The 26,415-nt window shown below is 46.3% G+C and overlaps 1 protein-coding gene across 1 annotated transcript in view; it reads left to right on the top strand.

Annotated features, from left to right (window-relative positions):
* Nucleotides 1-26,415, top strand: part of LOC147689136 (uncharacterized) — a 270,996-nt gene that overhangs the window by 49,659 nt on the left and 194,922 nt on the right. Inside the window, exon 3 of the mRNA XM_086939872.1 lies at nucleotides 10,853-10,963. Coding sequence (XP_086795998.1) covers nucleotides 10,853-10,963 — 111 coding nt within the window. The remainder of the gene's footprint in view (nucleotides 1-10,852; nucleotides 10,964-26,415) is intronic.

The following is a 26,415-nucleotide window of genomic DNA, read 5'->3' as shown; positions in this document are numbered from 1 at the left end:
ACCGTCTCTTCTTCCTTCCAGCTAGTGACCTGTGCACTGGAAGTCTTAAAGAAGGGCCATTGTAGTGTTTTCAATGGGACAGTGAATGAATGACCTCATAGATTAAAACAGTCTGTGTCTTTGACTACTGACTCACTCGATGCTCTCTATAAAAGCCCCCTGTGACGCACGGCGCCCTTTGAAAGCACTGACGCGAAATGGAGGACATTTCAGGACCATGCCACCCTGGAGTGTTTATTCTGAGGCCTAGACCCCCTTAATAACATTAGGATGGTGCGTTTTACTTTTAGGGGGACGGGTTCTGACATTTTAAACAAAGCTGTCGACTATTTAGCAACGCAATTCGTGGTGTGTGTGTGTGCAATCTTTGTGCGTGTGTAACCAGGGTGTCTGTCTCCCCTCCTTCCTTCTCTTCTCTAATGGGCTACTATTTGCTGAAACCTATTACCCCAAAAGGTCTAAGATTAGCCAAGACCTTTGGATTTCACTAAAATTATTAATATTATATATTAATTTATAGGAGCTTTCAGCCTGCCCTCTTCATCCATTGGTCTGTTGCATCATTCATGGGGTCAATGGTCAGTCACCTTGAGCCACTAACTCCTTTCAGTGTCAGTGGTGGCACTCTGGATGTGCATAAAGTGTGCACTTATCACAAAAAGTAGTCCTCTTAATTGCCCAGGGCTGTTGTGACATGTGCGTTTTTTTTAACCTAGTTCTTATCTGGCAAATACCTGTCAGCTCTCCAGACACTGCCACAAGCTTATTGCTTCCACTTGCTGCTGTTTGTAGTGCACCACGTCAGACATTTTTAATCAGTTTTAATCATTAGCTATGCCTCGGCGGCCATCTTTTAAAGAACTTCAAATCCATTCAAAGATGGTCATCCATAGTGCTTATGTGTGTGCATACCTGGTTGAAAATAATCATTTAAAGATCATCATTGTGGGGGGGCGGCGGGGTGTAAAAATGTCTCCATAGGGAATGGTCCAGTTGTGCATATAAAGCACATTTGAACCCAGGTCAAAACTGGACAAACGTAAGGAAAACTTTATGGGGGATTTGAATGTTCCCACTCAGGAAACAACCTTTACAACGCAACTTTTACAACGCACTACCATTACAACAAAACTTTTACAACACAACATCCATTACAACGCATGCCATTACAGCGCAACCATTACAACGCATGACACTACAAAGCATATCACTACAATGCATGTCATTACAACACAGTCATTACAACGCATACCATTACAACGCATCCAACACTTACCCTACTGTTGCACCCCCTGGAGTTAGAATAGTAATTTTTACCCCTACACTATCCAACACTTACCCTACTGTTGCACACCCCTGGAGTTAGAATAGTAATTTTTACTCCTACACTATCCAACACTTACCCTACTGCTGCACCCCCTGGAGTTAGAATAGTAATTTTTACCCCTACACTATCCAATACTTACCATACATGCAATGTAATGGTATGCGTTGTAATGGTATGCGTTGTGATGGAATGTGTTGTAAAGGTAGTTTTAAAAAAATCTTTGTAATGGCATGCATTGTAATGGAATGCGTTGTAATGGATGTTGTGTGGTAAAAAATGCATTGTAAAGGTTTGCGTTGTAAAAGTATGCATTGTAAGGTCATACATTCTTCCCACTCAGGCATTTTTGTCAAGTATTGAAGCAAAAGTTGCATATAAAACACCCTGGGTCAGTAACATTAGACGAAAATGTACAAAATTAAATACACCTTCGTAGAGAATTTATGGTATACCTCAAAGTGGGTAATGGGAACAAATGGCAAAAGGTATATTTCAGAGAACAATAAAGGACAATAAATACAAATGGGAAAGGATTCAACATCTGTGAGGTTTTTCCCTAAAAGAACATCCGTGGCAAAATATGTGATAAATGGTGCATTTTGAAGCATATTTGGCCTCTATTATCAATTCAAACTTGGCAAGTTTTTGCTCCTGCTAAGACGTAGGGACTTGGGTGCTTACAAAATGCCCTGTGTCTATAAGAAAAAAGCCCCTTCAGGATAACATTCGCCATAAGGTGTAGTGTAGTGGCGTAGAGTTTAGTGGCATAGAGTTTAGTGGTGTAGAGTGTAGTGACATAGAGTGCAGTGGCATAGAGAAGCAGTGGTGTAGAGTGCAGTGGGATAAAGTGTACTGTTGAGTGCAGTGGCATAGAGTGCAGTGGTGTATAGTGGTGCAGAGTGGAGAGGTGCAGGGAGCAGTGATGTGCAGTACAGTGGTAGAATAGAGTAGCGTAGAGTGCAATGACGTAGGGCGCAATTGTGTAGAGTGAGCGTCCTGCACATCTTACCTGGGCTTCTATTGGAATTCTATAACGCATATTAGCGAGCGCATTATCGTCGTTTTTGCGGCAGTTTCTGCCGCTAAAACTGCGATAATTTTAACGAGGTTCTTGCTAATATGCCCCATAAAGCTTTGATACGCTGTGTGGTTTCATAATTGTGTATGGTTCTGTATGGTTTGTTACTCTGCATGGAATTATAATGGGTTAATGCATCATGCCACCCTCTAGAATTGATTAATAAGAGCACCTGTAACCATTTAGATTTGCATGTTATCGGGATAGAAGTTTTATCATTATATCAAGATAATTATCACTGAAGGGAACCTGCTGGTACCTCCTAGTCTTAGAGTGGATATTTTCCACAGTGTGACTGCTTGAGATCTATTCTTTATATCATGCTTGAACCATTTCAGAGCCTTTCCAGGTGACATTGAGACCTCTGATATCTGATAATTGAAAATGAACTGGTCTGTTACACGTAAGCCCAACTAGCAGTCCAGTAGCATATATACATGAATATCGCCTCCACCGGTGTAGACTACAATGTTGTTTATCATTTTAAAGTGTATCCCAAAGTTAATGCTCAACCCAGTCTGATTGGGATGTAGGTGTGGTTACTAGTCTAAATGAACTGTAAACCTCACTTATGTGAGCTTGTCAGTTAATTTGGGGGGAAAGGGAAACAGTTTAAAGGTTTTTTTCAGTGGAGGGATTACCAAGTTCTTTTTCTTGTTTGTATGTGTAACTCTCCCTCACATTCTGGAACATGCATTCCCTCTTTTTAATCTGCTGAACTCTTCCCACACTTCAATTCCTCATTTATTTGTATTATCCTCGTTCTCTTTTCTCACATCTTTGCAGTTAAAGTCTTCAATCACTCCTTTTCTATCGGTTATCTCTATTAAGCTTCTTCCACCGATCCACTCAAGTTTCCACTCATGGCATTTTACAAAAACATCATGTTTTCTGTCCCTAATCACAACACCTGCTGGATATGCGAAACCATGCACTGTAGTTGGCTTTTGTTCATTTACTTGTGTTTTTTAGTATTATTGACCACTGTACTCCTTTTCGTTCTTTCCTCTTTTTTGAGTGGAGCTCTGATATGTTTCCATTTATTTTTCACAACTCAATTTAATGTTTCTTAGATAATTGTTTTTTCCTCTTAAACATTTCTGTCCTACAGGCTTTCTCAACAATTGTCTCCTGTGTAGAATATATTTTGTTCATATATATGCTATTCAACTGCCACTACCCATGCTATTTGTCTGGCTGCACTTTCACCATAATGCTGAGGTATCAAAAATTGAGCTTTTGTGAACTTCTTTCTTGATAATCAAATTCACAAAGGTTGTGTGCTATTAACTCTGTCCTAACTATTCATAAAAGAAAAGACATTTCTTAGTAGCTTCTTGTCATTTCCAGACCAGAATACTCTCTGTTTTATATCAAGTCATTCTGTGACTAACTTTCTTGCCTTCAGGAACAAATTAATGTAATAACATAATCTGTCTGTTTCAATTGTTTAAGTTTAGAGAATCTGTACTATGCCCACTTGTTCATCTATTAATCACACTTTAAACACACATTCTTTCTGATTTTAAATATCATGGTTCTCTTTTTTGACATCTTTGCCTGTGCTATTCTTTATTTCTTTTATTTTCAATGTTTTGTGATTATTCCTTAAGGCCTATATTTTTAGGCCTATATCTCTCCTTGCAAGTTTCATGTCTGCTGATTCGCCATCATTTGCTGTTGGAAACTTGGATCTGTCCTCTCTCATTTCTTTTCTACACATTCTGTTAGATCTGCTACTTATGACAGGTTAACTGTTTAATGTCAAAATATCATTAGCAAAATGATCATATGTCAGAAATAATATGTCCTAAGTATCATTTACAAAAATATAATCCCACTGAATGTAGATTTTTCCTTCTTAATTCCAAGGGAGCAATATTTTTCTAAACAATATTTAGTACACAATATTTCTGTCAGACATTAATTTGGTTACAATACTCCATTACCATACCACGTTGACATACCCTCAATTCCCCTTCTGATAAGTAAAACTTTCCTTCTTTCTTCCTCCTGGAACCCAATGTAAGGAATATTCTGCCCATTTGAGTATGTTTTTCACTGTCTTTGACAACCATAAAAAAACAATTTTTAATTGTGCTTACTTGCATCAGCTTTTCCAAATCCTTCCTTCTGGTAGATTCTGTATCTAATTTTTAACATTGTCTTTAATGATTTATAAGTTATTTTTAGAAACGTATTCTGAAATTTGGATGAAAGTACTTTTTTAATTAATATGCCAGGTTTAAGAGAAAGCATCCCTCCATTGTTTAAGTGTGAAGTCTGATGGTGGGTCATACTGCCCAAGAGTAACATGGTAAACTACTCATCGTGTCTATTGATGGGGAATATATTCAGCTTCCTTTTCCAGATGTAAATCATCTGATTATGACAAATAGGAGCAGTAGTGATTTCACCTTGATCACAGGAGGGAGGAAACACTTAGGTTGTCATCCTCCTTCTCAATCAAAGCAATCCCTGCCCTTATTGCTGGAATTCAAAGTTGGTCTCATGAGGTGAAATAAGATGGGGCGTGGCTGCGGCCAAAAATGGAGGCAGACGTGTTCGGATAGAGCTTTGTGGAAGGCTCCCCTTGGTAGGCTCATAACTCCAAATGCAGCCATTATTGGGGACACTAACCTAGCGGAATGAATGCAGGACACTGTCCACATGCAGTGACGTGAATTTGTATTTGCCCAGGCTCTGGTCTGATACCCCCGTCCAGAGACACCGCCTGCTGTAGGACCCTAGCAAGGTTGGCATCACCTACGCGAGCCCAGGGACTGGCACCGCCCACAGGGCCGCGAGAAATGGTGCAGCCACAGTGAACGGACGGCAGCTGACATGGACTGCGGCTACTGTCTCAGTGCCTGCCAATGAATGATGGGAGTTGGGCGAGGCCCCTGCCTTGTTACCCCCCCCCCCCGCCTCTGCCTCTGTGGAATGGACCTGAGCTGCCTGCCGCTCGCGTGCCGTGAGAAAGGAGGGCTGTGTGCGGCGACAGCATCCGGCTCATTTGTGCGGCCAGTCCCCCTGTGGCGGTGGCAAGGTAGGCGGTTACCGACGACTGCAGCAGCGCTGAATGCACTCACCCCCCTACCGGGAAGTTCTTCTGCTTCCTTGACGCCGGAGCCCGGTGATTGGCTGGGACCCCCGCAACGCTGCCCGCAGTCATCCAGACTTTGCTGACACCCAACATGGCGGCCAATTGAAAGGTTGGCCGGGGGCGAGACGTGAGTGAATTCTGCTTGACCCACACGGGCTGCTGCTGCACGTGCGGCACAACCGGGGAAAGTGCCCCCCCCCCTCGCCGGCAGACCGTTGATGAGCAGTGCTTAGGCGTTCTTGCCATCGCAACATGGTCGAAGTGGTTGGCCCCCCCCAGCTGGCGGATCGGGAGTCACGACTGGCTGCTCCCTGTCATGCCTGTCTGCCCTTGATGTGAGGAGCGCATCACAGCCAGGGTCCGAGCGCTACTATTGATGGCCTGCGTACCGCCAGTCACGCATCGTGGTGAGGGAGGAGAGGTGTTGCGAAGCGGCGCCGCCCAACTCAACACAACTGCTATTATATCTGCGGCGTGGCTCGTTGGCCGGGGTTCCACTTCCAAGAAACTGCATGCTATACGCCATTGCCTCACGACCGCACCAGTAGACTTCAGCATATTGAATGTGTGGGCGGCACTGGAGGGTGTGCTGATGTACTGAGCCCCAGCTGCGATCGTCCCAGGTGAGACGCCCCGCTTTCGCCCCCCGGGAGCCAACGAGTTGCCATCCTGGACCCCTCCGAACTTCTTGCTCCTGCTACAGGAATCCATGGGGCTGTTGCCCTTACGGAGCCGTTATCGTGCAGGAGTCCAGGTGCGATATTGAAGCCCGGTTTGCCATACCCTCTGCTGTTGTCCTGGCACACGCTGCGCAGTTACAGTATTCACACTTTCGTACAGCCGTGGGAAGTCTGCGCGCCCCCATGCTGTGCCTGAAGAGCCTTCCGAGGGGTGAGTTTGTTGATCTACGCAAATAGAAGCGTCACAAATCCTAGCCTGGTCTCTCACCAAGGAGCAGACTGCTGCGCCTCTACCCGCTGAGACTTGAGTGTCTGGGAACTATGTTTGCTGACTGACCTGCGGGAAGAATTCAAGGAAGTGGTGAACGTGACCCTATCACCTTAGTCGGGAGGCGTGGTGTGGCTGCTGTTTGAGATCGGTCGGAGCTGCGGAGGGGGTAATAGTGACAGCGGAGACCTGGTGGTGCTGTGCTAAGTTCTCCCCGAGCAAAAAGACAATTTAGGTGAATAGGTCCTGCACCTGATGTCGGGCAGCATTCGAGCGCGGACCGGTACTGGTGGAGAGCAAGCCATACCTCCGCCGTCCAAGCCCAAATCGGACAAGATGGCGAAGCAGGGGTCGGGAGATCAGACCGCCAGCAAGTTGGATGCGGTACTTGCTGCAATGGAACGTCTGGAGGAAACCGTCAATCAAACCTGCACTTCCCTGGAATCCAAAATAGACAAGATGGCCATCGACCTCACTCATCTGCATGAAGACAATTACACAGTCGCTGGTAGACACAGAGGGGAGATATGTGATATTAAGGGCGCGCTGGATAGCCGACAAATAGTACTTGCATCGATATACGCTCCCAAAACAGAGCAGGCCACATTTCTCAACAATATATCACACATTCTTGTGCCATGGCACGACATTCCCATGATATTAGGGGGGATTACAACAGCGTCCTGGACGGCTCTCTGGACCGATCCTTTCCACTCCTTCTGGGTACCAACACACATCATGCAATGAAGACGTTGACAAACTGGGCAACACAATGGCATTTGAAGGATGCCTGGAGACACCGTCATCCCCATGATAGAGTACACTCTTATTATTCAGGAGCTCATGACCTGCATGTGCGGTTAGATCAGTATATGCTCTCGGACGCACTGCTTCCCCACATAGAGGCGATTCATTATTTAGGCGGGACGCACTCTGACCACAACCCACATGTCTTGGCAATGCTGTGGGAGCGCCCCCGTCCACCAATTCCAACATGGCTGCTACAGCCAGATCTCCTACTGGACGCACCCTTTCGTACCTACTGGCAGCAAATGTTACTCAGTATTTTGAGGATAATGTTGGCACGGCCACGACGCCTCTGGTAGAGTGGGACGCGTTCAAGGTTGTGATCAGGGGTGCCTGCCTTGGTGCACAAGCGGGCATACTGCAACAGTTGGAGGCAGATCCTACGCGCATTGAAACTGAGCTGCTCCAAGGGGAGGGAGAGGCGTTGGAGGGCGATACAGAGCCTTTGGAACGCTTGAGGGAGGAACACTCTAGATTAGACCGACTCCGTAATCTAAACTATACAGCACACTCCGCGCGCACCCATCATATGGGAGACAAACCAGGTAGATTGTTGTCATGGCTGATACCGCAAGACATGGCTACCGCACCAGTAACAGCAATACAGAATACACAGGGCGTCATAATGCATACCCAAAGCGATATACATCATGCTTTTGTGGAACACTACTCTACAGTATACAGATCTTATTTAACAGCCGCGGTCACAGAAATACAGGACTTCCTCTTCACACTAACGTTGCAGCAGCTAACAGACTACCAGCAAGGGGAAGTGGGAGCTCCTCTGTTACCGGAGGACATAAGGGAAGGTATCTACTCTCTGTCCAATGGAAAGACGCCGGGTCCCGATGGACTACCGACTGAATTCTGCAAGGCATACTCAGACGTTCTAGTACCGGAACTGCTGCGAGTTTATGAGACGGCACTGGAGTATTCAGCACTTGCCCCCACACAAAAGGAGGCAACGCTGGTCTCTCTCCGAAAGCCGGGTAGGAACCCTGAATTCCTAGGCTCTTACCGTCCACTGGCCCTGTTGAACACAGACTATAAAATACTCGCCTCAGTCCTGGCCAAACGCATTGCATCATTTGTGCCGACTCTGGTTCATGCCGACCAGAATGGATTTGTGCCCGCTAGGAACACCTCCCTCAATATTCGAAGGCTATTTAGAATCCAACAGTATGCAACGATAAACTGGCCCAGATCTGGCTGTCTAGTGTTAGACCTGGAGAAGGCCTTTGATTCGCTGGAGTGGCCCTATCCTGCAGTGGTCTTACGTAAATATGAGCTGGGAGATGACTATTTACAAATGGTGCAGTTTATGTATAGGCGTCCCACAGTTCGGGCTCGTACGGGCAGGCTTCTGTCTGACGAAATCAGGGTGAGTCGAGGTACCAGACAGGGTTGCCCCTTGTCCCCATTACTCTTCTCCTTAACTATGAAGCCGCTGGCGGCTCTCCTCCTTGAGGGGGCGCGAACTTGGGAATACCCTTGAGCGATGGTCTGCACACAGTTTCCCTATATGCGGACGACCTGTTATTATACGTGCGCGACCTTCATGCTATGCCACCGGAGATATCAGCACTGTTCTCTAGATACGAAGCGATGTCGGGACACAGGGTAAACTGGGCTAAGTCAGGCACTTACTCTTTCCGCGACGACGTAGTCGCGACTGATATACTCATCAATGGAATTGCACTTGCCTGGTATCCGACCACTTTTAAATACTTATGAATATATATTTACAGATCCCCAACTGATATACTGGAAGGCATTCTGGTTCGCGCCATCTCCTCAATAAGAGCACAAATGCAGTTCTGGAGGGCCATACGACTCAATATGATGGCCCGTGTCACCCTGACCAAGATGATAGTACTGCCTAGGTTGCTGCACGATTTTGCGAATCTTCCGGTGCATGTTCCAGTGAGGTTCTTTAAAGAATTGGAGGGGTTGATATGTGGCCTGATTTGGAATGCAGGCCGGCCCATGATAGCGCTGCAGAAACTATATGCACCCTCGGAAGGTGGAGGCTTGGCGGTTCTTCACCTGGAGCTTTACTATTTAGCTATATGGGAAAAGTGCAATTATAGCAAACATTCAATTAATAGATGCAATATCTCTCAGAACAACAAACATTAATACATAATAGAAAAAACAACCTTAGTGGTACTAGTGAAAGTATTGCAACACAAGATATTTTGATATACACAACATTTTATTTTATATTGATTTTTGGATCAGACATTATTATTTCTTAAATATTTTCATTTTATATTTCATTAAATTGTTAAATAAACATGCTCCTTGCTGGAGACTGGTCTTTTCAGAAGTTAACACCCGGGGGTTTTACGCAGTGATTTATGAGTCCTTCATTATATCTTGTTCGGTCAAACGCCAGATCTCCCGATAGAGTTATGCATAGGATGCTCCTCGCAGACTGCGAGGAGCATCTCAAACTCTATCGGTAACTCGGTCTCGGCTCCGAGACCGAGTTACCGATAGAGTTGGAGATATCGTAAATTGGCGAAAATAAAAAACTGCATCGGACAGTGACATCGAAAGAAACCGCAAGAGACCGCTCACAACGTGCACGGCTTTGCACTCGGCGTCACCCACGTCAAACCAAATACGCCCAGAGGAAAAGACAATGGTTTTTCTCAATTACAATACTCAGGTTTTAAACACCCCTCTACTTGGAGACACAGGTCACAACCTAGTAGAGTCCCAGTCAACTGTTTGTCCTGAAGATGGTCAGATGGTTTTATATCCCTGACAGACCGAAACGTTGACTTGATCATCTTACTCTTCAGAACATTGATTGTTTTTAATTGTACAGAGAAGATGTTGAACATAGTGTTGTATATAGGTTAAATTGACGTGACCTTGCGAACTATGTGTTGTTGCTACTCTATTTATCCCTGAAAAATTCTTTTACAAATATACGAATACATATTTTTCTTGAAATATTATATTTGCCCCATGTATGATTTATGTTATCAATTGATTCATTTACTGCTGTGATTAATTCAGTTGTCCACTACCACTGTTTTTTGCAAACAATCCTCCTCGCCATGGCCTCTCTCTCCTCCTCATCCTCGCAAGACGGACTATGTAGGGTTTTTCGTGGACGGCGAGGGCGCGGAGAAGAGAGAGGCAATGACGAAGAGGAGGCAGCCCGGAGAAGCCACAGCAGGTAAGTGCCTTTTTATTTTTTATAATTAAATCAGGGAAGGTGGAGGAGCTGGCTAACTCCGCTCCGCCACGGAGTTGGAGTTTTGCCTGAACTCCGCGTTCTCAACAGAGCGCGGAGTAGGCAAAACTCCATAAACTCCACTGGTGGAGCGGAGTTACCCACCTGGGGTTAGCTATTACTGAAGTCAGCTCATGAGGGAAGGTGTTAGTATGTACGTGTCTGTGTAGGTGCTTGAGTACACATAGGAAGAAAATCTTGGCAAAGCTATTGCTTGCCCCAAAGTAATGGCAACTTAAAGTGTTCAGAAAAATCTGAAAATTCAAAGTGAAAAAAAATAAGATTTTCCTCATTATTGTAAGTGAACAACTGATTTTTTAATGTTTCTGTGCACAGGATGCTGCTGGTACTCATCATGATTACACAAATATCATATCCACCTTGCCCGAGGGAGGTCTGGAAGAAGATGAAATTGTCCTGACAAACTTTCCTGCGAGTGAATCAAAGGTAAAAAAGAAACATTGAGTAAGAGACCGTGATCCTTATATATTGGTCATCATTAAAGGTGGCTCATGTGAAATCCTTCTCATCCTTTCACATCATTGAGGAGTTAGACTTGCTGGCATCTGCCTTTCATCTTACTATTAAGGAAAGAGACAGTTTAAGCTTATGTTTTGTTTGCAAAGGAAGCCATTTTAAGATCATGTTCAATGAAGAGGGAAGATATTTTAGGATCAAATTCAGTCAAGAGAGAATTTGTTTTAAGATTATGTTCATTATCAGTGGAAAACGCCTCTAAGATCATGTTCATGCTCAGTGGGAGTCCACTGTAATCTCACTTTGAGCTTCAGTGGCGAACCTGTCTTATAGTACCATCTTCAGCCTACAAGATGTGCCTCAAGCAGAATTTGTCTCATGGAGATGATACTGAAGACAACATTTCCCCTTCATATGGGGACCCAACAATGGTGCATGATACTTGCTACTTTTGGGAAGAATTTTGGCAGTGAAAATAATCTGTTCAGAGTCTTGTGAAAAAGGACTTACTTGGAGAAAACACTTTTCAGTAGTGAATTGAAGGCAATGCTCAGCACTCACACAACGCAGTTAAAGGTAATATGCAGTATGCACAAAACCCATCCCAAAGAACTGCTTATCAACCACAAGAATAAGTCCAAAAATAGACTTGTCATGTGGTGTACTGTTATGACCAGAGTAGATGACTACACAGTTTATCCAAAAGCCTCCCAATTTCCTAATGCCTTTAGCCTTGTTTGTGCTGCATACGTTGGGGATGTAGCTTAAGAGGGAAAAAGGGAAAATCAGGGTTAGGGTAGGCAAAGAAAAAAAGCTGGTCAAGAAGCTCAGATAAGTCAGGAACGCATCTCTTCCTGTAAAATAAAGAATGTATTACTTTAACAATAAACACCAAACAGTTTTCAAGGTACCCAAAAGCAGATGCAGCATAAGAACGCAACAAGTGACTAAAAGGCATTAGCACAAAGTCCCTCCTGCAAAGCAGTGTTACCCCAACTCAAGAAAAATGAAAGCCCACACAAGAGAACATTGCCAAACCTCACCACCATGTGGAAGGAAGGAACAGGAATGGGAACATTTAAGACTATGTCATGGTAGGGGACCGAAGCTCCTAAAAACCCAATCCCAACTATCCATAAGAGAGCGTGAGAGGGCCGCAAACAGATACAACGGCACAACCAAAACAAGGAAAATAAGCACACCAGCCTGGGCAATGTACTAGAGGCAATCTATAGGGAATGGCAGAAGCAGGGCCAGCAGTCAAGGCAGCAGATCAGTGCCCAACATACAGAATGGGAATACTCAACTCAGAGTAAAAAGTACGGGTGGGTGCAACCCGCGTAATTCTGTGCAGCGTAATCACATGGAATTCCTTAAAAACTCCTTGAGATTACCTGGAATTATGCGAGAAGAGTAATTCTGTGTTTAGCGCTACTTCTTAGTGCAAAAATGCCCCACGTGTATCCAAAATGGAGGCAAGGGTGCATTTTGATGTAAGAAATAGTGCTAAATGCAACAGAACACGAACATCGAGCATCTGCTCATGCTCGCTAAATGTGCTCTTGAGGTATGATTTCCCCCAACGTGCTCCTGACATTTAGCGCTTTTTAGCGCAAAATGCATCCCCGTGTCCAAGACGCGGCAGCAATAAATGTACAAGAACACGAATAACCAATGCGAACGGCCCTCGCATGAGCTGAATGCGTCTTTGCAGTTGGATTCCTCCTCCCCCAAATTACTCTTAATTATGCAAGCAGGATTATTTGCATAATTATCAGTAATTCAACGTCAAATAGTGACTCTGAATTACTTAAATTATTCTGATTACTCCGGTGTAATTGAAATTCCACCTACGCCATGTAAAAAGTTCCTGGAAGGCCTGAGCGGAAAAACACCTTAAACCAAGGTCACTGAGGGATACAAGCCCAGAAAGTGATAGACTTATAACAAGACGTGCCTACCACTAGGACACAGGTGAAGCCAGTCAAGCACAGTACCACCCAAATTCAAGACAAGGGTCAAAGCAGTACCTGAGCACCTGAAGTAAGGAAGCAAATAGTTCTAGCCAAGAGCAGGCACAGCCACTGCCAAGCACCTACACAGGAGCACAAGGCAAAGCTTATCAACAGACATCACACCAAAAAAGGGTACAGGGAGAGGGAATACAAAGCCCCAACAAGAAGACACATAACAACAAGCACAGCAAGTCCAGAGGGCCTAGCTCCTGTCCCAACAGGGAAACATGGAAGAATGACACCATAGGACCATAGGAACCCAGAGATAGCAGGCCCAGAAAGAACTGGTGCATCAGTGAGAACAGGTGCTGTCCGGGCATCCCATTCCCAAAGCTTGAAGGCTGAACAGGCAGTCAGGATCACAGAAACTCAGAGTAGCCACCATGGCAGGTCAAACATCAGAACTAGAGCCATATAGTCCCTGCCCAAACCCAGCAATTCGGCAGGGGCACAAAAGCAGTCTTGACACAGGATTAAAGTATCTACATCACTCAAGCCCTAATCCCATCTGGGAGCATAGGAAGAAGCACAAGAACAGCCCACACCCCAACAACTGAACGGGGGTGGCACACACTTGATTACCAAAGAGGTAAGGTCCAGCGCCCCACAATGAGCAGGCCTAACCAAGCCCCAAGCACAGTAGGGAGCCACGGGGACCATGCCAAAAATGAAGACCTATACCACACGGTCTCAATAAGCCCATCATTGAGGAAAGGGTAGATACATCCATTAGACAGAGACACAAGGCACATATCCCACAAATCTAAGGGAAGAATTCATAGCCATATACAACATGCATGCCAACAGACTCAAATCAGATGGGAGACTCCCAATTTTTCGGAAACAAAATAGAGTTTATTTGAGCTGCCTCCCATCTAAAATTGCCCCTGCCTCAATATAAGCCAACGGGGAAACTATATTCCCCTGATTCTGCTTTCAAAATCTCCTACTTTACAATGTTGGCATGTGTGACAGAGGTCCACAGTGTTGCTGAATAGACAAATTGAACACAGCCCCCAAGTCCAATAGGGCTGTTGAGGAGCAGGCAAACGTCAGAGGAGCACCATACAGCCCCCAACAAGCTACAGGTGCAGCACACAATAGCCAACAAGCAAGCAGCAAAAAGACAGGAAGCATTCCACAAGCTCCACAAGCATCCATATTTAATGATGAAGGCTTACAGCAACATTGGGAAAGGGAAGACTAAACAACAGAAGAGCACCACACAACCCCCCAAAAGTGCAACAAATGCAGCAAGGAGGCCACAGCACACATTAGTCGAACAAGACACAAGACCGGTAAAAGGGCAACACTCCACAAGCTCAGCCTAGACACATTGTGGGAGGTCCATGTCTAGACTGCTTTTCAGGCAGAGAATGCAAAGGCTCTCACCTGCCTTTCAAGGCAGGAGAGTCGAGCACTGCACAGAGAACTGGTACACCAGGCCACAGGCCCAGCGGCGAGCACACAGGGGTAAGCCCACACCCGCTATATCCCATGGGTGGGGTGGGAATCCTCAACCGTCAAGAGAGGCTGGCAGTGATATCAAGAAAAGCAACAACATCCCCAAGCCCAACAGGGAGGTACGGAAGGCACACAAAATACTGCAACCACAACCACAAGGTGCAAAACAAGCCCAGCAAAGAGGTGTGGATACACAATAGGCACCAGAAAGAAACACAGCAGGGACCCAGGAAGTTGGCACACGTCAGGAACACAATCCACTGCAATCAGAAAAGGTACCGCAAGGGCCCACCAGGTAAGTGGAACTCTAATTAAGAGGCAGGAAGAACATGGGGTCTGCCTGCCAAAGGAGGCGAATTAAAACAGATAAAACAGGAGTTTTCTGGAGAGAGGAAGTCCTAAACAGGCCCACCTGTATGGGAAGACGTTTATCTTTTTTTATTTTTGGTAGGAAGCAAGGTGCTGATCTCTAGGGCATGGACACAACTCATGAGGGGAGGGCTGTGACAAGAAATTGATAAAGGAATGTTATTCATTTAGCAATGAAGTGGAGTGGTGTGGCTCACTGGTTAGAGGTGGCAGACCCGGAAGCAGAGGTTGGCCCGGGACCAGGGTTCGATTCCCGACGCGGCAGAGTCTTGGGCCATGGTCAGCGGACTCGATAATTCTCGCCTCGGTGCCTACTCCAACCATGGGTCCCACTCAGCAACTCTGGGCAATAGCTTGCTTAATCTCTACAAACGGCCCCATCAGCGCCGGGGATGCTTGTCTTCACCTTGGAGATGCCCAAGAGGGACCATCTCACAGGGAAAGCCAGGATGGGTTCCCCAGCGATATACAGTGCCGGGATGCCCCTTTGCTGGGGCAGCTGTGCGCTTTACAAGTATACGACATTTACCATAGATTAACTCCACATGCAGTAATAGATTAGTAACTCTTCTAACTGATGAGAAGAAGAGATCCAAATACAACATATTTTCGATGGATGGGCATGGGTTAGGTTGTGAGGTTGGATGTCAGGGTTTTGCCAGAAATACTGTGAAACATCAAAGTATAATATGTGATTGTGTAAGAAATTAATGAGAATAACTCAAGACAAAGGAGCAGAAAGGGAGCATACTCCTATTGGGTATAGTTTATTTTGAAGGGTACTCGGAGGGTGAAGTGAGGGAAGATCTGGAATCTAAATAGGGTAGAGCAGAGATAATGTCTAGTCTTAGTCTGGAGTAGTTTAAAAGATAAAAAAAAGTATAATGAGGAAATGAAAAAAAAAAACGAAATTGCAGATGAGCCATAGTGGACCTGCCTATCTCATAGACCTTGTATGAGTTGTTAGACTTGGTGGATGTTGTCTAGTGTACATTTATATCCATGGATTGGTTGTAATATTCTGATAATTTTTGTTTTGAAACAAGAATGGAGCTGAGTGGTAAGCCACACCACACTTGTAAATTTGGTGATTAAAAGAAAATTGTGCATATAAATGTAAGCAGTAATGTGGACATGCTGGTCAAAGAAATATCTCTGAAAGGTGACTTCTAGTACAGGATTTTCTATGTAGGGTTCTGGAACTCTGGGTGTTATACAGAGCTGGGGTGGGAAGACTGAGACCAGCTTCAATTAGAATGAACTCACTTCCCTGTGAGATGTTGGTGTTTTACCTCAAACATATAACTTAACCTGCATTTCCACTATAATTATTGTGCCGCATAACTTACTACACCTACCTCTGTTAATAATGTATTTTTTAATTCCTGGCCTAGTATGTGAATAGAGAATGGTAGAATTGAAAGGAATTAAATAACCTAGGGTAACTATATTCAAACAATATCTCCTAGAAGCATGTAGTGTGATACTTACCTATTAACTACGTCACTGCAATTATGCGACAAAGGAGGAGTAAACTATGTGGCATGGTTGAATAAATTATACAAGACAAGTTATGTTGCAAAGAATGTAAAATCATGGCAATATGTGAATAAAGGCAAGAGATGTAGGATTGTTGTCTAGCTAGTTTGCGATTATAAGACTAGTGAGGCAAAAACGAATTTGTGTAAAAGTGATACAACATGTCGCTCACCATAAAACAAGCATTCTAAAGACTTCTTTTAACAATAGGAACGTTTATTTTAATCTGTGGATAGGAGCAATATTGAAAACAATGTCTCAGGTTTCAGGTTTACTCATTGCACTCTAGGGGGCTGTGAGGACTTCTAAACAGCTATGCAGTACAGTTGTGGATACCATAAACAATGCAAGTGCCTAATTTGAGGCACTTTGAGATTCAAGACTCCAAACTTCAAAATGGATGCCAAATGGGTCAAATTCTTCTAAAAAGTGCGCTTGTGACATAGCTGCTGAGAACACTTTCGTGTAAAATTGAATTTTTATGAGTAGGGAACCATCTTTATTTCAGAGAAGCATTCATACTTTCCAGGCTGTTTGACTTGCATATAAATATGTAAAGTGCTTAGTACTTGCTGCAGACAAAATCATTTTCCCAAGTCCATCAATTGGGAAAATAAACCCTTTCCCTTGGATTCTGTCCCCTCTCCCCAAAGCTTGTAGGCTTTCCTACTTGTCTTGAAGGACAGTCTGGTTTCTATTAAAGGCACACAGCATGGTTTTTTAACTCTTACCAACCCCTACTGCCTAACTTCATTTAATATAAACCCTGGGAAAGGTTGACACTTTAAACTACAAAGCACTTGGCCAGATATCTCAGCAACAGGGCGTAGAATCATGTTAAAAGCTGAACTACTACTCTCTTACCTGATGTCGCCAAATCTCCAATGAATGGCACCTCCAGGAGGTCTCCTAAACCACTGTTCAACATCAGTATGAGTTGTTAAACACAGGCAGCACCCAACTGTAGATGCACCTTGGAACCTGAGAGGTGAAGGGTGTATCCATCTATGACATGGCTGCCTGGAAGGCATTGGCAGAGGTGTGGAGGATGACATGACCATGCTGCAACCAGGTAAGTGTACAATCCACTTGGAACGTTGGTTCTTCGTGGATATTTGGCTCCATAGTTGGCTGACAAAAGCAGTACAAAGAGTCAAATATTCCACAAGCAGTGTTTGTGCCCCTTCTCAGAACAAACTAATTTGGGCACCATGTACACATCTCTAGGTACTATCTCTACGTGTATCTGCAGAGAAGAAAGCCTTGTGCACAATTCACAAACTGCATGCTTTAGAACATAAAGTAGTACTTAAGTGTTTACTACAAAATACAATTCGAAAACAACTGCTTGGACATCTCTGCATCTCCTATTTTTTTTTCGGTGCAGACATCACCTCCATGGTGGCGGAGAGCTCTGCGCTCAAAGCTATACATGTTTGTAGTAAATGTGGGTAGAAGAAGGGGAGAAAAAGGGGTGACATTGGAAAATGCGGACTCATTACTACTAATTAAGAGATATTTAAGGAGGTGTTTAGGAAGGGAAGGCAAATACAAAAACGCATACAAAACCCATTCATATACAAAAACACTCCCTAAATGATTAAGACATTTGCAATTAGCTAAATACACTTCTAATCCTACTACAGCTCTACTAGGGACACACCACGCTTAAATGTACACCAGCCAAGTCCTGTAGTAAGTAAAGCGCATCTATGGCTTATCACAAGTACTACAACATGCACCCATAGAACACAATGGAGGTAGCAAACAACACTAGGGAAAAATAGGAACATGAAAGGTTATTGTTTTCATACCTTTACTAATTTTATCTATTTGTAAATGTATTTATTACAATTTTTAAATACGATTTTTTTCTGAAGACACATTACAACAAGGCTTACAACAAATAGAACACACCCTCTAATGAAAGGGGCAAAGGAGGTCTGACTCAGGACTCCACCATCCAACGCCAGATGAAGCTCATTACAACACTGATCTCTCATATCCAGGCTGATCACATAAGAAATTAACTCACAAACCAATCGACTTTTTTGGGGTTACCATATCGGTGAATGTCTTTGTATCTTTGCTCCTCACTCTGAGGAACAATTATTTGAGGAGCGGAGAGATAGGATTTGTAGGCAAGTGATGAACATATTTAGTATGCCTAAGAAAGCAGTAATTGTGAGATAGTGCTTCCACCTGAAGTGATCCTTGTCATGGTTGCAGACTGAAGTCATATCAAATCGTAAGGGGGAGAGTAGAGGTAGGAGAAGTAGGGACTCGTCCTCCACGAATCTGTAAAATAACCAAAAAAAGAGTCCCTTCTTTTAAAGAAGGAAAAAATGCACCTCTTGCTAGGTCTGAAAAGAAAGAAAAGCTTTTTCTTTCAAATAAACCTCACCCACCTGGGTTTCCCCTTGGTGGCATTCTTCATCATAGGGTCCATCCCTGCCCTCCATGGACAGGGGCATTCTGCTACCTACGGAGATGCGGGAGCACTTAATAGTAAAATAGGGGTGTTCCTGTACACCTGTGTGTTTTTTTGGGAGATGGAGTGTGTTTTAAGCTATATTTTTTATTTTACAGAGTTTTATATAGCTCAAACTTGACCCGAATCAGGTATCAGAGCGCTTTACACAGCACCAGTTGCTTTACATGAGGACACATTCATTTTTGTTAGACACAGGGAGATTTAGTGATTTGCCCAGAATCACAGGATGTTCAGCGTCATTGCCGAGACTCGAACCCAGTTCCCCAGATTCGAGGGCGACCACCCTAGCCGTTAGGCCAACTCCTCCCCCATATGGAAGTTAAAAATACCAAGATAGTGGGACAAAAAACACTTTATTTTCTTCCCCTAGTTGATATGATAAACTCTGGGGACAGACGGGAAATGCTTGAGGTGTAATTACCTACTGTTTCCCTGGTTGGTCGACTAGTTTCAAGCCCTACCCCAAAGCTTTTCGGTAGGATCTCAAAGGAGAAATTATGCTCCCACTCCTAATGTTTTATTAAACACAATTAAAGGGATAAACAAAAATTTGGAAATACAATTTATACGTCATCCAATTGGTCTGTTTTAAATCTCAAAAATCATGATCAGAGACTGTCACTGGGCCTCATGACTCCTTGGATGCGTTGAAGGGACGCCTGTAGTCAACCCTTTGTCAAGGCTACTCCCTTTTGGCAAACCTTACTTGCTCACTCGTGAGCAAGTCAAGTTTGCCGAAAGTGAGTTTTTTGTCCTACTATCTTGGTATTGTTAACGTTCACTTCCATATAGCTTAAAACCCACTCCATCTTAAAAAAAACATATAGCTGTATAGGTGTACAGGAACACCCCTATTGTTCCATTAAGTGCTCCTGGGTCTCCGTAGGTAGCAGCACGCCCCTGTCCGTAGAGGGCAGGGATGGACCCTATGATGAAGAACGCCACAAAGGGGAAACCCGGGTGGGTGGGGTTATTTGAAAGTTTTCTGTCCTAGCAAGAGGTGCGTTTTGTCCTTCTTTAAAAGAAGGGTCTCTCTTTGCAGACTGAGGTCACCTTATCCCACTGCAAGTTATCGCGACCTATGTCCAAATACTAGCAGCCCTCCATTTCAATAGCTCTGTCCAAAGAGTCGGTTTCAGGCAACATAGACATCTCATAGGCAGGCCAATCTCAATGCTTGCAACATGTACTGTAATGCATCACAAGAAAAGTGAAACAATTTATCACAAAGCTAGTGTCACTGGAGGAAAAGCAAAGGGTGGTAAGGGAATTCTATGTCATTGCCCACTTACCTCAGGTACTAAATACCATAAGTTACACCCACATAACACTTTGGTGACTTACCACAGGGAGCACCTTTTCTGCAACTGACATTCCATCAGCATGCAAGCTGCCTGTAAGGCTAGGGAATGCTTCACTGATGTGTAAGTGGCCTTTCCTGGAAGCACACATATGAGCTATACCTGCCCTCAGCCTCTTGCACAAAGGTTGTTTGCTGGGGATTTCAGTGATGTGTACCTCATAGGTAAATTATAACAACTCACACTGAGGTTGAATATGCATCTGGGTGATGGCATCTCAAACACAATCACTCATTGCTCACTAAAACATAATAGATGCATGTTACCCTAACAGTCATCGCATGTATGTGTACATAATACAGTGCATTATAATAGAATTTTAGAAATATCACATACATTTGTTGCAGAAGATGCCAGATATGCTGTCTCTCCTCATCTTCTCATGCACTCTTAATGACTTTTTCACTACAGTATTGTCAGAATCAAACATGTATTAATTAATAACATATTATCATTGAAACATAGTAATCTGCATAGAATACACAAGTAGTATCAATTCAAGTTTACAGCTTGTAACACTTTTTCTTTTCTCTCATTGTTTTTGGAGTTCTACGCATTCTGGGTAGTGACCTCACATGCGGAATTGAGGATTCCTCATGTGGGGTGGAGACCTCTGCATGCGGGGCAGAGACTGCCATTTTTAGGGCAGAGTTCTCCACCTTTGGAAACAGATCATTCCGAGCCATTCTGACACCATCCCTTTCTAACTGCTGGTCCTTAGGCCCAATAAATGGGTGAGGGACAAGAAGAGATAGTCAACACCTCTACATATGAGGAATTAGACATAGTTTGTGAGGGGGTCCTCCAAAATTGCCATCAGGCCTATTGGAATCTAGAGACCCAGCAGACCATTGCAGGTGACAGGATATGGCCATGCTATCTCCTATCGCATTCTTGGTAATCAATCATTTGTAAAGCGCACTACATACCCGTGAGGGTCTCAAGGCGCTGCAAGGGGGGGCGCTACTAATCAAACAGCCATGTCTTGAGGATCCTTCTGAAGGTCAGCAGGTCTTGGGTCTGTCGTAGGTTCAGTGGGAGCATGCTCCATGTCTTGGCGGCGAGGTGGGAGAAGGATCTCCCACCGGTGGTTGTTCTTCAGATGCGCAGGACGGTGGCGAGTGAGAGGTCGGCGTAGCGTAGCTGGCGGTTGGGGATGTAGAAGGAGAGCCGTCTGTTGAGGTAGGCTGGGCCAGTCTTGTGGAGTGCCTTGTGTGCGTGGGTGAAGAGCTTGAAGGATATCCTCTTGTTGACTGGGAGCCAGTGCAGGTTTCTCAGGTGGGGGGTGATGGTGGTGTGGTACGTCGAGGATCTGTCGTGCCGAGGTGTTTTGGATGCGTTGTAGTCGTTTGATGAGCTTGGTCCGGCTCCCGTGTAGAGGGCGTTTCCGTAGTCGAGTCTGCTGCTGACGAGGGCCTGGGTGACTGTCTTTCTTGTATCTGTCGGGATCCATTTGTAGATCTTGAGGAGCATGCAGAGGGTGTTGAAGCAGGAGGAGGAGACGGCGTTGACTTGCTTAGTTATTGAGAGAGTTGAGTCAAGGATGATTCCCAGGTTGCGTGCGTGGCCGGTGGGTGTCAGGGCTGCCCCCAGTGCCGTCGGCCACCAGGAGTCATCCCAGGCTGAAGGGTTGAAGCCAAGGATGAGGACCTCCATCTTGTCCGAGTTCAGCTTCAGATGGCTGGTCTTCATCCAGTCAGCGATGGCCTTCATTCCTTCGTGGAGGTTGGCTTTGGAGGTGATGGGGTCCTTGGTGAGGGAGAGGATCAGCTGAGTGTTGTCGGGGTAGGAGATTATGTTGAGGTCGTGCTGTTGGGCTACGTGTGCGAGCGGGCCATGTAAATGTTGAACAGCGTCGGGCTGAGGGAGGATCCCTGGGGTACATCGCAGATGATCTCAGAGGCTTTGTAACAGAATGGAGGAAGCGGACGCTCTGGGTTCTGCTGGAGAGGAAGGAGGTGGTCCAATCCAGAGCCTTGTCTCAGAACCCTGCGGCATGGAGCCTGCGCGTAGTGTGCGGTGGCAGATGGTGTGGAAAGCGGCAGAGAGGTCTAGTAGGATGAGTGCTGCGGTCTCTCCGTTGTCCAGCAGGGTCCTGATGTCGTCGGTGGCGGCGATGAGGGCAGTCTCTGTGCTGTGGTTGCTGTGGAACCCTGACTGGGAAGGGTCCAGGATTCTGTTTTCTTCGAGGTATCGGGTTAGCTGTCTGTTGACGGTTTTCTCGATGACCTTGGCCGGGAAGGGGAGCAGAGAGATGGGCCGTAGGTTCTTGAGGTCTCTTGGGTCTGCCTTTTGAGTAGGGCGTTGATCTCGTCATGATTCCAGATCTCTGGGAAGGTTGCGGTCTTGAGGGAGAGATTGATGACGTTGCGCAGGTGGGGTGCGATGGAGCTGCTTGCTCTGTTTAAGACGTGGTGCGAGAATGGGTCTGACGGAGAGCCGGAGTGGATTGTGCGCATGGCCATGATGGTGTCATCGATGCTCAAGCTGGCCCAGGCTAGCAGGGGGTCGTGGTCGATGGTGTTGCTGTCTGTTGGGGCTGTCTGGGTGTTGAAGCTGTCGTGGATGTCTGCTATCTTGCAGTGGAAGAAGGTGGTGAGGGAGTCGCACAGGGTTTGCAACGGTGGGATGTTGTTGGTGTTGGAGCTGGGGTTGGAGAGTTCCTGCACGATGTTGAAGAGCTCCTTGCTATTGTGTGCGTTGTTGTCCAGGTGGTCTTTGAAGGAGGCCCTCTTGGCCACCCTGATCATCTGACATGGTCTGCAGGTTGTCCATTATGGAGAGGGTTGCCATCTGAGAGGTTTTGTTGGGGAGATTGATGAATGGGGAACGCTCATCCTCACCATGTGTGTCCAGGGGAGGAGACCAGAGATACATCTGCCTGTGAGGAGTGTGTAGGGAAGTATGTGAGGTGAGTCTTGCATTTCTGGGAATCTCATCCATGGTTGTTTGTTCTTCAATGACAGTACACCCATTGTTTTCCTTTTACAGAGAATGACTTTCTTGCAGGGCGATGAGAGGCAGGTTTTTCTAAGTTGGGCACCACAAGCTCAGTCCTTTCTTGGCCAGTCCTCGGAATCCAGTGTTTGGTGCAGCCTCTCTTTGCTAGGTCCAGGGAGCAGCAGCACAGCCCTGCTCAAGTCTTTCCAAGGCAGCAGTGATCTGAGGTCTAGGTGCCACTTTTATGTCCAATACGAGCTATGGGGCTGGTGGTGACTAACTTGCCAATGGGCTACCTAATTACTACTTATTTTGAAATTTAGTATCTATTCTAGATTGCACCATTCTGCCCATCCCCAACATGGTGAGGCCCTTCTATTAGTGTGTGTAGTTTCTTAGCCTAAACCTTAGGTGTAGCCAACTGAGGCGGCAGTCCACTTGAAAAACCCATTTGACAATCGAGTTTCCCTCTCTGTCTGAGATGCCAACAGATCTGTGTAGACAAAAGAGCAGCCCCTTCCTAATGTGACTAGCATGTGTCCTTGAAGGGCAGCTTCCCCTTTGGGCTCACACCCCTCTGGCCATCCTGCCAGGAGGAGATCACACCTCTTTCCTCTGCAGATCTTTAGTTCTTCTTCCCGAGAGTCGTCATCGTCTCTCCATCGGAGGGCAGCAGCCTATCTCAAGGACAGCACCTGTTTGCAAAAGAAACCGGATGCTGGAAAACCTGGGCAACAACATGACTGTTTGTAAAATGGTTACCTTAAATTTGACTTGGGCAACAAGTTGGGTTTAGTGCAACAATTATTTTGATACTTTGAAGTATCAGATTTAGTAGTTTTATTTATTTTACTTTATAGAGCTTGGAGCGTCCAGGCGCTCCTCCCTCCACTTCGGCGCCTATTTAGAGTCGCTCTTACCCGCGCAGCGGGAACGCGCAGCTAGGACGCCGTCACTTGCCGGAGTCTTGCCAGAGTCCTGCCCGTCTGCGCCCGTCAGCGTCCCGGAGGCGTCTTGGCGGCGGGCGGGGCTCTGTTCACCGAGAATGAGTAATCTGGGCCCTCATTTGGTGCGGTACTCATCTAGGGAGCTGCGCTCCTTGAATCATAGGGAGAGCTGCTGTTGTACTGTCTTTCCGGGCCGCTATAGGGGTAAGTCGCGATGTCCGGGTTGTGGCTGGCATCCGACACGGGTTCTGTCATCAGCCCCGCCTATTGACATAGCTGGGGCAGAGTATGCCTGCATGCTGTTAAACACCAGATCAGCTCGCAGCCATGCGCAACACATCTTTGAGCTCCTCGAGACAGAGAAGCCACTCTGCCTAATGTTGACGGAGACTTGGTGGGGTGAAGCTTCTAATCCTGATGTGGCTATGGCCATTCCGCCGGATTTTGACATCTTCAGGAAGGACAGAGCAAAGGGCAGGGGTGGCGGGGTCGCATTGGTGGTAAAGAAGGGCACGCCCTGCACTATCTTGCCCACTGAGGACATCCGCGGCTCGGAATCGTTGGCTTTTTCAATTGTGCTAGCGCCGCATCAATCAGTAAAGGGACTGTTAGTCGACCGCCCCCCTGGTCCGCTTGGGACGTTTTTTGCTGACCTTGATTCGGTGCTGGTGGGTCTAGCACTGAGAGCAGAACACTGCTTAGTGGCGGGGGACTTTAACATCCGGATGGATGATCCGTCGGACCCCGCCGCTATTAAGCTTTTGGAGGCTATGACTCCGCTGGGTCTCACCCCGCATTTGCAGGGCCCAACCCATGACAAGGGGCACACTCTAGACCAGGTCTTCTCGACCTCTCCTTTAGTGGTGAAAGAGATTCTCCCGGTCTTGTGGTCGGATCACTGGCTGGCCAAATTTGTAATCAGCGGCAACGTCAGGGCGCCTAACCCTGTCTTACAGCAGCGGGGACGAGCCTCTAGAGCATTTAGCAGGGTGACCCCTGAGATGCTGGCTCAGGCTGCTGCGACGCACCCTTGCCCGCTGTCTGGCGAGCTAGAGAGAGACCTGGAGTACCTGCAAGTATGGCTGACGGAGAGGCTGAATGACCTGGCCCCAGTCCTGCCCCCCCGCCCGACATCTAAGCGGGTCTCGGCCCCTTGGTTTACCCCTGCTCTGTGGGCTATGCGGCAGCAGTGCAAGGTAGCCGAAAGGGCCTGGCGGGCACATTATGACAGCAAGGACAGGTCTGCCTACAAGGCTGTGGTTAAAGCTTACCACCGAGACATCCGCCTCGAAAAGAAAGCCTATCTCGCGGGGAGAATCGAAGCAGCTTCGAACTCCAGTAAGGAGATCTTTACCATCGTTCGAGAATTCATCTCTCCTCGGACTACTGCTTCGGAAGAGGGGCCCGTAGAATCTTGGGCGGCGGATCTTGCGTGTTTTTTTACAGGCAAGATCAAACTCATCCAAGACTCCTTTCTATCGAGTGAACCGGTTACATTGCCGATGCCCGAGGCGGGCTCGCCTCCCCCAGTTGCGCAGGGCGCCTTATTGGCTGAGTTTCCATCTCTGCCAGCCTCAGCTTCTCTAGCGCTTATGGGCAATTTAAAATCTGGGTCTCCGCTTGACCCCTGCCCTGCTAAGCTCCTGGGTAAACTGGCGGAGGTGGTTAATCCGCTGGCGCATCCTCTTCTCAACCTCTCGCTGAGCCTGGGAGAGGTGCCGCCAGTATGGAAGCAGGCAATGGTCATCCCGTTGCTTAAAAAGCCGGGACTTGACCCGAAAGCCCCAGCCAATTACAGGCCAATTTCGCTGCTGCCGGCCCTTGTAAAAATTCTGGAGAAGCACGTTCAGTCGGTGCTCTCCAATTTCCTGGAGTCCCATGAGATCTTACATGACTCCCAGTCGGGCTTCCGTTCACATCGCAGCACCGAGACCGCGCTCCTTGAGGTTTCTGAAACCATTAAAGGGGTGTTGGATACCGGGGGCAAAGTCATGCTGGTGTTGTTGGACTTGTCGGCGGCTTTCGACACCGTCCCCCATGAGGGCCTGCTCGCAAGACTCTTTGAGATTGGTCTGCGGGGGACGGTGCTCAAATGGTTTTCTTCTTTTTTGGCCGGCCGCCGGCAAAAGATCTGGACATCATCTGACACCGCCGTAATGCCGCCTCTGGGAGTCGGGGTCCCTCAGGGCTCTATATTGAGCCCGACCCTTTTTAACATCTTTATGTCCCCTTTGGCGGCGGTGGCGGAGTCATTTGGTGCCCGGATCGTGTCGTATGCCGACGACACCCAGCT

This window comes from Lissotriton vulgaris, chromosome 10 (assembly GCF_964263255.1).
Source record: "Lissotriton vulgaris chromosome 10, aLisVul1.2, whole genome shotgun sequence".
Lineage (NCBI taxonomy): Eukaryota > Metazoa > Chordata > Amphibia > Caudata > Salamandridae > Lissotriton > Lissotriton vulgaris.
Note: the sequence above shows the minus strand (reverse complement) of the source record. Positions and strands in the feature narration are given on the sequence as shown.